Source organism: Hipposideros armiger, unplaced genomic scaffold, assembly GCF_001890085.2.
Source record: "Hipposideros armiger isolate ML-2016 unplaced genomic scaffold, ASM189008v1 scaffold_356, whole genome shotgun sequence".
Lineage (NCBI taxonomy): Eukaryota > Metazoa > Chordata > Mammalia > Chiroptera > Hipposideridae > Hipposideros > Hipposideros armiger.
The window spans coordinates 990630-1003393 of NW_017731706.1; the positions used below are offsets into that span (position 1 = coordinate 990630).

Genomic DNA, 12764 nt, shown 5'->3' on the forward strand with positions numbered 1-12764 from the left:
GGGTCGGGGGCAGTGGGGGGCAGGAGGGGATGGGGGCAAATTGGAGGAAGGTGGTCGAATGGTAAAAACTTCCAGTTATAAAATAAATAAGTACTAGAAAAAATATGTACAAAATGATGACTGTAGCTAACACTGCTATATGCTATATAACAAAGTTATTGAGAGTAAATCCTATGAGCTTTCATCACAAGGAGAAAAATTTTTTTCCATTCTTTTCTGTTTATTCTATCTATATGAGAAGATGGATGTTAGCTGAACCTACTGATTTCACAATATATGTAGATCAAACCATCATGTTGTATGCCTTAAACTTATACAGTGATGTATGTCAATTATTTCTCAATAAAATGGGGAAATTTTTTAAGTTAAAAAATGTTTACTACTTGTCACTTGAGTGCTAGATTTATTGGGGTGATCACTTCATAAGTTATATAAATGTCTAATCACCTTGTTTTACACCTGAAACTAATATAATATTGTATGTCAATTGTAATTGAAAAATAAAAAAAAATATTTAAAGAAAAAAAAATGTTTACTACTACTGAGTTTCTATTTTTCCTTTTATTTTCTGCTTGTGGTTGTTCATGCAACTTATCTTGTGAAAGGTTATTCTTAATGATTAATAGTCATAGTGGATCTATTCTCAGTGATTTATCATTTTAAAGTACTCAGCTTTATGATGCATAATGCTTACGCTTAATTGAAGGTGTCTGTTATTAAGATTCCTATTCCTGCTTACTTTTTATATCTTTGACATTAATTTTTGGGTTTTTTCAACTTTTCTGAATATTTTAGATGTCTCTTTTGTATTTAGTGGGGTTTGTTTTGTGCTTCAGTCTCAGTACCTTTTTCTTTCAATAGCTGAGTATAGTCCACTTAAATTTGTTGATATTGAGATGACAGATATATTTGGCACTTGTTTTGTCATCAGTTTGTTACATTTTCAATTTATTTTGTCTTGTGTGGCTCTCAAAATATTTTGGAAGGATTTATTTTTATTTGTAAATTTATTTTATACTCAATATTCTAGTTCTTTAGATAGTATCTACTGACGTTCTGCACTGAACAATGCTAAAATATATTTCCACTTCAAATAAATTTTTTTAGTTTAATTTTTAAAAAAACGAAAAACCTGGATATCCAAGATGGCGGAGTAGGTAAACAATGTGCCTGCTTCCTTCCGTGAATACATTAAAATTACAACCAAATTATAGATCAACCTAGAGAACCATCTGAAGTCCAGCTGAACATGAGTTTTATAACTTAGGGTATAAAGAAGAAGTCACGTCAAGACTGGACCTGACCCTCCCATCTCTCCTGCAGCCTCAGCCCTCAAAGTTGCTAGGACCTCATCTAAGCAGCCAACAGAGGGCAGGATTGGGTTCAAAGAGCTGAGTTCATATTGTAAGAAAAGAAGAGGAACAGCCACTAAAAATGTTTGCTTTAATATGGCAGTCTGTACCTTGTGAAATGTATAAGTTATTAATAAATTGCATTTTCTTTTTATAGAGTACAAAAAAATGTTTTAAAGTATAGAATAAATATGTATGTGAACATATATACTGAATATTTGAACAGTGAATTAACAATAACTGCCTCAAAGACTGAAACACTTGTGTGCATGAACTGCAAGGAGAATTTATCACATTTTTTTCATGGTACACAATTTTTTTCCTGAAAAAAAGACTGATGGACATACTTTTGTTATTTAGACTTGATTATCTGGCAAGTAGACATTATATCAAAAATAAATGATGATCTCAAAAATAAATCTGTCATTTCAAAGAAAATAAAATGATAGTGCTTGTTGACATGTAGGATGTTCAAGCTGGATTCAGGAGAGAAAGATGCACTTGAGATCTACTGTAATTGAAAGCATTTGCTGGATACTGGAGTGCTGCAAAGAATTTCAAAAGGTTAGTATATGTTTTATAGACTACAGTAAAGCCTTTTGACTGGATGGATCATGAAAAGCTTTGAGCTGCTCTGAAAGAAATGGGCATGCCGCCTCAGCACTTGATTGTCCTGATGTGCAACCCGTATTCTGCACAGGAAGCTACTGTCAGGACAGAATATGGAGAAACAGAATGGTTTCCTACAGGCAAAGATGGAGACAAGGGTGCATTTTATTTCCCTATTTGTTTAATCTGTACACAGAACACATTATACAAAAAACTGGGCTAGACTCAGAGGAAGAAGGAGTGAGAATTGTTGGAAGAAATATTAGTAACTTAAGATATGCAGATGACACCATCTTACTGGTGGAAAGTAGCCATAATTTGAAATGACTTCTGATGGAAGTGAAAGAAGAAAGTGCCAAAGCAGGACTGCATTTGAACATCTAGAAGACAAAAATCACAACTACAGAAAATACACAACTTTAACATAGACAATGAAGACACTGAAATTGTTAAAGATTTTGTTTACCTTGGTTTAGGCATCAATTCAAATGGAGATTTCAGACAAGAAATCAAAAAATGGCTGAGACACGGAAGGGCAGCAATGGAAGATTAGGCAAGATCATGAAGACCAAAGATGTGTGTGTCATTAGAGACCAAGGCTAAGATCATCCACACGCTCATATTCCCAATTTCTATGTAAGCATATGAAAGTTGGATAGTGAAGAAAGCTGACAGGAAAAAAACTGATTCATCTGAAATGTTGGAAAGCACTCTACAGATACTGTGAACTGCCAAAAAGACAACAAGTGGGTCTCAGGGCAAATTAAGCCTGAAACATCGATGGAGGCAAAAATGACAAAACTGACGTTGTACTACTTTGGGCATATCATGAGAAGGCAGGGTTCTTTGAAAGAGACAATAATGCTGAGTTAAATAGAAGGCAGCAGGAAAAGAGGAAGACCAAATATGAGATGAACTGACTCCACAAAAGAAGCCACAGGAGTTGGGCAGGGCTGTTGAGCGTGGGACATTGTGGACATCACCCATTCATGGGGTGGCCAGGAATCACTGAATGACACGTAACACATTTGTTGACAATAAAAAATTAAAGTTTTCAGATAGAAAGTAGTTTTTAGAAAACTTGACATATCTGCCACTATGAAGTTGACAATTTTCCAATACTTAATGACTTTTCTGATATGACTGATTTGTGATTCTGTGATATTACAAAATAAAATGTCAACATTTGACAATCAGCAAACTTAGTAAACCAGTATTTTCCAAATGACCTACAAGATACTGCAAAATTATGCATGGGTAAAGATTCATTCAAAGTGCAACACAGACCCATGGATTTTAATGTAACTTAGTAATGAAAGTTTATTTATGGTTTTTCAGTTTTCATTGCAACTAACATTTGTGGAGTTTTGCTGCAGCAGAAATATATTCACAGATATCTGAGAAGGCTATTAAAATATTCCTCCCTTTTCCAAATTTATCTATGTAAGGGAGGATTTTATTCACATACTTCAACCAAAATAATATGTCACAACAGACTGACTGCAAGCAAAGATGAGAATCCAGCTATCTTTCATTAAGTCAGATATTAAAGATTTGTGAAAATGTCAAACAATGTCATACTTCTCATGGAAAAAAATTTTGTATTAAAAAATACTAGGGCTTTTCTTCATAAAAATATTATCCATGTTAAAATGTAACAGGTTGTTAGTTTTAAGAGTTAATAAATGTTCTTGAAATTTGTTTTAACTTCTCACAGTAAATATCTATAAACTATATGAACAAAAGTTGTTTGCAGTGATCGATGATTTTTAAGAGTTTAAAGGGGTCCTCAGAATAAAATATTTGAGAACCACTAATATACAGGAAATTAAGACTATTTTGCTCAAATCTATATAAGTAAATTTGAAGATGATGAAATGGATATTCTCAGGGAATAAAAAAACATAAATCACCATGAGTATTCCAAAAGAAATAGAAAATCTAAAAGACTAGTTATCAGTTAAAACAACAACAATGAAAACACACAAAACATCCCAAGAATTATCTGCACTATGTCAAAAGAGACAAAGAGAAAAATGAAGACCCAATTTACAAATGACTTCTACCAAAGAACAGTTTAAGGAACAAATATTGTAACTGTAGTGTCTGTAAAGCCATTTTAGAGAACTTAAAACTTCTAAGTACTAAAACCTGGCAGAGACAGTTCAATTAAAGCAAATCTAAAAAGCTCAGCTACATGTAAATTTTAAACTCTTTCTTAAACAACAGACTGATCTCATTTTGACTATAAAATTATAGCATTTTAGCAGTTTTTAAAAACGGGAAAATGCAACTTAGCTTACAAAGAGTTGATGTCTTTAATTCATTCGGAGGTATTACACTTGAACCAAAAAAAGCCAACAACCCAATAGAAAAACAAAGGGTATGAACTGACAATTCAAAAACAACAAAAAAGAAATACAAATGGCTTATGATACTATAACCCCACACATACACAAAAAGCAAATGAAAATACCATTTTCTCTTTAATCTCTATTAGCAAAAATCAAAGAATTTGAAAGCATATTGAAATGGCAAAGGTGTGGAAGAAATCCACTGCTACTGGGAGATATGGGCTGACTCAATGCCTCAGAGAACAATTTGGAACACTCAAAATGACCACTGCACATGGCCTAGCAATCCCACTTTTGTAAAATTTATTCTACAGGCATATTTGCAAAATAAATTATGCAAGATGCTAGGTATAATATTGTTTGTAATAGCACAAGAAAAAATGTAAACATCCTAAATGTCTCCCAAAAGACAGGCATATTCACATACTTGCAAATAAATAATAGTTAAATAAACTGATAAAGCCATACAATATGTAACTATGCAGCAGTCAGAAACGCAGCAGCTCTACATGCAATGAAATGGAACCATCTCCAAGTTAAACTGTCAAAAGGTTATGTTTAAAAAATTAATCTATGCACACAGAAATATATTCTATCTCTGGAGTAAAACACTGTATCTCAGTACATTTAACTGGTTGCCTATGGTGAAGGAAATGTTGGCTGGGTGACTGACTTTTGACTAAATACTTTGTGTACCTTTGTTTTTTGCCATGTGCATTTATTATTTATTGAAAAATATTTTTAATAAAGCTAATGCTTGCTGAGAATCCTCTGCCTTATCATCTCTGAATTTAATATTATCTTAATGTCAAAATGAAAATTTTCATATATTTCATGACAATCCTACATACATCAGAAAATATATTATTTGAAATTCTTATGAACCTTTTAAACATTTCTACTAGAATATAATTATATTCATAGTTTTTATTTATTTCAATCAGATGAAACATGTCACAATATTTGTGATTTGTGTACTTACCGAACCTTTTTTCCATTTTCAGTAATTTTTGTTACGTTCAATAATCCAAATTTCTCTTGACCCTATGGAACAGAGTAATACACTATATATATCATTCATGTAGATAATGAAGTCCCTATTTTTATGTATGACAGAATCAAAATGATCTGATAACCTAAAAATTAGCTTAAGAGAAATGATTAGTTAGTATGCAATGTGTTTCATTCTAGAGCACATTAAGAATATAACCACTTCTGTAAAGTTATTTTCAGTAATTTTATAATTAAACACTTCCTCTTCTCAAGTCATAGCAGCTATAACGTATTTTGCTATCATATTGGATTTCCATATAAATGCTGCAAGTCAGCACTGGAAAAATGATTTATGACTTCCTGTTCAAAGAAACTGATATAATGCTATAATGATAAATATCACAAAAAAATGAATTAGGTGATATCAAAAATAGTGATATAGCCAACTATAAGTGAATATATATATAGTCATGGGACGTGGAGTATAGTGTGGGAGTGGAGTCAAGGGAATTGTAATAGATATGTATGATATGGAGGGGAGTGGGGAGGTGGAATAGGGAAGAGGGGTTGTCACTTTGAGGGGTAGAAAGTATAACTAATGCATTGTGTTGTACAGCTGAAACTAATTTTAAAAAATGTGTATTTCACAATAAAAAAAATTGAAAACAAAAATAGTGACATAGCTTTATCATCAAACCCTATGAAGGCAAACGCCACTGTGCTCAAGTTAAATGTTATCTTAAAATGCTTCCAGGTAGAATTTTAAAAGCACTGTCTCATTGCTTTAGCTTCCTATAGTCAAATAAATTTAATCAAAATGAATTGGTGCCTATAGTAATCATCAACATTAGGAAGCACTGTATGTCCATGACAGACCAGTCAATTTTGCTTCAACCGAAACACACACACACACACACACACACACACACACACACACACACACAAATTATTACCAATTCAGAATTTATTTCTATTTAACTCACATCTCAGCTATTTTTCTCCGTGTGCTTTAGTTACAAAAAAAAAACCTTTCTTGTATGGAAAGTAAACATAATATTACGTATTTTCTCAGTAATATCTAAAAGGTAATATCTGAAAATTTTGCCTGGTCTGATAAAAACTCGTTTATAGACAAAGCTAACCAACTGTTGTGGATCCACATTTTTGGTATACTGGGAACTTTGGAAATACTCATAGCTTCATAGGAAGCTTTACTATAACTTTTTCATAAAGCATAGGTTAGATCTTAGATATGCAAGTCCAGTACATCTTATAAGAGCGCTTTCTTGCCTCTCAACAAAAACATCAATTACCTAACCAGGCATAGGATGTTCAGTAAGAATATTCCCCATTTACTATCCCAATTTACTATCAAAAGCAGAGAGAAAAAAAACTTTCAATGATACAGGAATTAAGTAACAACACTAATCTGAGAGGATGGGCACTGGCTATGTGAGCACAGGAACTGGAAAGGCTGAGAGGTAGAAATCAAGCCTATAAAAAATGCCGAAGCAGGAACTGTGCAGGGCAAGAGCAGAGGCAGGAAAGAAACACTATAGGTGTTGTAATACGAAGGGACAGCAGTAGTGACCAAGAGCCTAAGCTTAAGGATGAGAGAGACTCTAAATCAGAGATTCTTTCTTCAATTAATGGATGGATTGAAAGTGGTTCAAAATTGTGCAAGTACAGAGGGCACCAAAAAATGCATACACATTTTAAGAAAGGAAAACTGTATTAGCATTGTAATACTCAACATATACCAATAACAAAAGATGAATACAAGTCACATTTGACTTCCGCAATTACAAGAGGTGCTCAAAGTGGTTACCATCAGCGTAATTTTAATAACAGTTTTTTCCTTTCTTAAAATGTGTATACATTTTTTTGGAACCCTCTGTATATGCACCATTCAAGGAAAGGGTCCAGAACTTTCACAAAATTCTCACAGGGCTCAAGACCCAAGTACTAATGCTCTAAGTATTAAGCACTCTAACTTGAACATAAAATAAGAACAAAATCTGCCATATCCAAAATATTCAAATACAAACACAATTACCATACAATGTGGTAAGTGCTATGAGAAAGGTATTATCTAACTCAACCTGGGGAAGAAAGAAGAAGAGAAGGCTTTGGAGACTGACACTTGAGCTAAAGAATAAGAGTTAGCTCGATGGAAACAGGAGATAAAAATAACACAGTACAAAGGCACAGAAGCTAGAGAGGGTGTACCATATGTGAGAGCCTTTAAGTTTCACGAGTATTGGGTGAGGTGAAGTGGCAAGTAATGAGGCAGTAGAAAGAATGAACTAGGAAAGGGTGGCAGACTAGGATCCAACTAGAAAACTATTCTAATAATCACCGTAAGAGCTGTTGAAAACCTGAGCTAGGGCAGTGACGGTGACAGTGGAGTGGACCTAACTTTTAGAGAGATTTAGAAGACAGAATAGACAGGGACTGGAGGTGAGGGTGAGGGGCAAGATCTGGGGGAAACTCCCAAGCGTGAGCAACTGGGTCGATGGTGGTGTCTCAACTTCAATGAGACTTTTTTAGAGAAGCTTTCCCTGACCACTCCCATGTAGGAGCTCCTCTATCCATCTCATTATTTCCTACTGCCCCCACTTTGTTTCCTTTGTTGCACTTAATGCAAAGTACAACTACATATCTATCATTTATCCACTGTCTACTCCATCAGGCTGTATGCGGGGACCACATCTGTTGTGGTCATCAGTGTATGACCAGTGTTCAGTACAGCAGCTAGCATGTAGTTCAACACATATTTGTTGAAGACATTAACCAACATATTGGCAGTGCTATCACAAGAAGAAAATATAAGAGAAGAAAGCTTTAACTTTCAAACACTGAAGTTTCTGAATCTGACATAAAAAAATGCCAAATGGGCAGATGAATTATATAGGTTTGGCTATAGAGGTGAGAGACATGGGGGGAAAATTTAGATAAATTTCTATTTCAAACTATCTGGTTCACTTTCTCTACTTTAATATGATTCAAAATCAACCAATGCTTTTGTGTTGTTTAGTAAAATAATATCTTATATCCTGTAAAAATGCACATATTCACACATGAATATATCAATCTAAATACAGTTGATACTCAAAGAAAACTTCAGATTGAAAACAAGCAGAAATGTTTTAATAAGGATTAGCAAAATATGGTTAAATTTTTATCAGAAAGACTGTAATAAGATTATCCTATCCTAAAAAGGCAAGAAGATAATAAAATGTCAGTTCTGTTAAGTAATTTGGGAAAACTTTCACAGGTTCATAAATGCTTTGAAGGCTCTAGAACTTCTAATCAATGTGGCATTCATTTAGTAAAATAGGCACTTCCCAATACTAAAAAGTAGTATGTATCAAAATCAATACAGTCCATCAAAATCCTTATCTTCAGTTAATCATATCATAATCCTTTTATCTAAGATTCTTTTTATGCAGAAAAAGTAAACTTGCACAATGATATAGTGTTGAAAAAGAACCAGAAACTTCCAAAACAGGTAAATCCACAGAGACAGAAGGCACACTCGTGGCTGACAGCAGGGAGAGAGAGGGCAGATGAGGAAATGTGGAGTGACTGCTTACTGGGTATGAGTTTCCCTCTGAGGTGATGAGAATGTCCTGCAACTAGGTAGAAGGGATAGCTGTACACACTGTAAATGTATTAAATGCCACTGAACTGTGTAGTCTAAGATGGTTAATGGTTAATTTTATATTACATGAATTTCACCTCAATGAAAAAAAAAATTTTTAAACCAGTTGATATTAAAAAATTAGATATTCAATTTTTTTAAAGGCTTTAGAATAGTATTATTCAATGAAAAGAACTACAAAGTCCACTAATAATTTTGTTAAAAGAAAATGGTGAAATGTCCTTTTCTCCAAAATGGGTAATGCATTTTTATATGGAAATACAGGTTGAACAGCTCAAGTTTCCAAAATGTATATTCTAAAATTTTATTCAGCATTCAGTAATCTGGAACTTTAAAATGCATATTCTCAATAGGCACATTGGGACAAATAAAGATTAGGTTCTTAAATCAGCTCACAAAATAGTATTTAATCTGTAGTGTAGTCATACTGTAGAGAAATATGTTATTAAATTTTTAAAATGCATACACTGCCTATTTTAAAAAAATGATTTGAAGGGACTATGAAAAATAACAAAAATGCATTTGAAAACTGGAAATAAAACAAAAATGAACACATTTAAAATTTATATTAAGGGATGGAACTTTAAATCTGGTTTGATTAGAAGAGACTGAAGGAAAATATCATGCTAAGTAAACAGGCCTGTCTTAAAGACCACATATTTTATATGATTCTAATCATATGAAATGTTCAGAATAGGCAAATCTAGCGAAACAGGAAGATTACTGGTTGCTTAGGACTTGGTGGAATCTAGAAGTAGAGGCATGGTAGCAAATGAGCAACGGGTTTCTTTCTGAAGTGATGAAAATATTCTAAAATTGACTGTGATGATGGCTGCACATACCTGTATACACTACAAACAACTCAATTATACACTTTAAATGGGTGAATTGTATGATATGTGAGTTATATTTCAATAAAGCTTTTATAAAAACAAAACAAAAAAGAGAAGAGTTTGAAGAGGTAGATGGGGAATTCACTGAAATTTTAAGATGATATCAATAGCTAACACTGGTTATAATCTCATTTTCATTTCTAAATTTGTAGCTTTCTTTTGCTTACCACTAAGGCTTTATACCAGCCAGATTTTAACTCACAAAGAGGGAAAATAATATTTCCTTGTATTGACTGGGTAAGAGTGGGAAAGACTCGGTGGAACCAGGGCAGAAGGAGAAGAGGGAGCAAAAGGCCAGGGAGGGAGAAGTCAAGGGGGACAAGAGCCTCAGTGAGGAGGGGCAAGACATCATGAAAGAGGTGTGTTTCCCAGCATTCCCCATTCTGAGGACAAAGAGCGTGTGAAATCAGAGTGGCCTCAGGTGGAAGTACAACAGCTGTTCATTGTGGTTTTTTTCACCTGAAGTTACACCAAGAATGAAACAGAATATTGGGGAGGCAGTTCCCTCCATTGGCCATCAGGGGGTACCATGAGTCCAGGGTGATCTAGTTGCTTTCAAACTCCAGAAAATGGCTAATGCATGGGGAAATAATTTGTAAACAGTCCTCTGTAATTCCATGTGGAACATTTACAAATTCCTATTTCTAAGATTACCTAGAAATTCCCTTTTACCAAAATATAAATAATTTATAAAAGGTCTTAAGAATTATATATTACCTATATTTAAAATAACTTAAAAACAGTTTCTGCTTTTTCCCAGATGGACTGATATATAGAGTACTGTGGTAACAGCACCTTAGATACAAAACCACTAAAATCACATTCACTTTTATCTTTAATGTTTATGTACCCAGGACCGTGTTAAAGAATGCAAAGGATAAAAAGTGGGAACATAGTCCCTATCTATCCCTTAGGAGTTTAAAACCTTAGTAGGGAGACAAGAGGTACATGAGGTAAATTTCACACCATTCAATGCAGTAAGTGACTTTGGAGTTCAGACAAAAAGGTCATTATCACGCTGAAGTTAGTCTGGCAAGGCTTCTAAAGACTCAGCACAGGATTTAAGTAGAGCGTAACTAAGAAAAGCCAAGGACCATTGTAGGCAGGGGAACTGCCTGAGCAATGCCAGAAGAAAATGTGTACATGTGATATGATCCATGAAAGATCTGACTAGGTAAGAAAATAGAGTGAGTTAGAAAAGTGAATTTCCACATCTGTGAAAATTCTTGCTTCTGACTAAGAAACTGGAAGTATCCTAATAGGTTAACAGTCTATTATAGTTTCATAAGATAAGGAAGTAACAATAAATGTTTGTTTTAAAAAACTTTCAAAGTTTCATGTATTTTGTTTGTTCAGTAAACATTTACTGAACAGCTACTATCTGCCACTGCAATAGGTATTGGAGTGACTCCATTCCTGCTCTGATGAAGGTTTTCTCTGTCTAGTGGGGAAGACAGACATTAATAGAGGGTTCAAGGTTCCTAGAAGATACAAGAAATGAAGAGTTATGCTATTTTATGTAATCAGATAACACATAATTAAATGCTATGAAGAATATTACAGGGAAACCTGACGAAATCTGTAAGATTTAGTAAAATTCTCTGGCGAAGCAAAGTTTGAACTGAGCTCTAAGGAACAAACAAAAGTTAATCAGGCCAAGGTGTGGGAGAGAAATGTAGGTGGACAGAGAAACAAGAGTGCAAGGACCTTGAGTTGAAAAGCAGGCTCCTTTGAGAAACGGAAAGAAAAGCAGCGTTGCCGGAGGAAAACAAGCCAGGAGGAAAAATTAGGACGAAGAAGCCTGAGGTGAGGGTGGAGAAGCGGTCAAGAGCTAGAGCATGCATAGTCTCGTAGTCCTCACTAAAAATTTCAGTCTTCATTCAAAAACAGGACACCAGTGAAGGGGAACAGCAAGGTCAGCGAATTACAGGCAAGACTGGGAGGGACATCAGATACAGAGATCAAGTAAAACTTCACGAACCCAGTTAAGACAGGTGTCTGAAGAGAAGTCATTTGAAGGCTTTTCAGTTTAGGGGAAACTTAAAGGTGAGTTACATCTGTCCAACATTCATCTGGGATAGACTGGGCAATGTATTTTACAGCATAGAAAAAAACAGCAGCATCTATGCTCATTAAGGAGGGAAATGCTTCTTACCTTTGCATGGCTGAGGAAAAAAGGGTAAAGTATAATTTGGTAGGAGTCTACAGGGATTTTTATATATATTTTTTAAAGCAAATAAATTTGTCTTTTACAAATATGGTATAGAAATTAATCATATTTGCACAAAAAGGGGCTTTAAAATCAATAAAATCTGATTTTTAATTTAAACCTATTTTAACTGTGATTATTTTTTTAAACCAATGAAATTTAATAGAAGCCCAAGCAATATTTAAACATTATACTTAGAGAAAATTAATTTATTGAAACTGATTGAAATAGCTGGACTTTATTATACTATAAGCTGCTATCATACTAACTGTATCTTGGTGCTTTGATGCAGAGGGAGAAGTTTCATTTTCAGGAAAGCAGGGTTTTGAGGCAGGTGGAGATTCCTATAAAAAATAAGTAATGAAAAATGTTACTCTATTTTATATAATTACATTTCTCCCTCTACTCACAGTGGGAGAGCTTAAAAGGGAAGGCTAAGAAATTTTTTTTCTAGTTATTTTCCTTCTATATTCAGCTCTAAAACCAATATGATACTGATTTGAAAACTGCAAAAGTCATAAGTTTATGAAATAGTCTATTGTATACCAATTAGTTAAATTTAAATATTGCATACAGAATTACTCAAAAGAAATGATGCAGGGCCGGCCGAGTGGCGTGATGGTTAAGAACTGGCTTGGGACGCCAGAGGGCCCCAGTTCGGATCCCACATATGAGGGCCAGCGACACTGC

At 34.1% G+C, this 12764-nt stretch overlaps 1 protein-coding gene across 6 annotated transcripts in view; it reads right to left on the reverse strand.

The window, feature by feature from the left end:
- The window catches only part of ARHGAP12 (Rho GTPase activating protein 12), a 121569-nt gene that overhangs the window by 22786 nt on the left and 86019 nt on the right, over window positions 1–12764 (reverse strand). For 4 of the 6 annotated variants that reach the window (XM_019661638.1, XM_019661637.1, XM_019661634.1 and 1 more), the window contains 2 exons: window positions 12344–12418; window positions 5298–5359 (listed from right to left, as the gene is read on the reverse strand). In XM_019661638.1, coding sequence (XP_019517183.1) covers window positions 5298–5359; window positions 12344–12418 — 137 coding nt within the window. The remainder of the gene's footprint in view (window positions 1–5297; window positions 5360–12343; window positions 12419–12764) is intronic. The other 2 variants (XM_019661635.1, XM_019661633.1) reach the window with 1 other exon arrangement.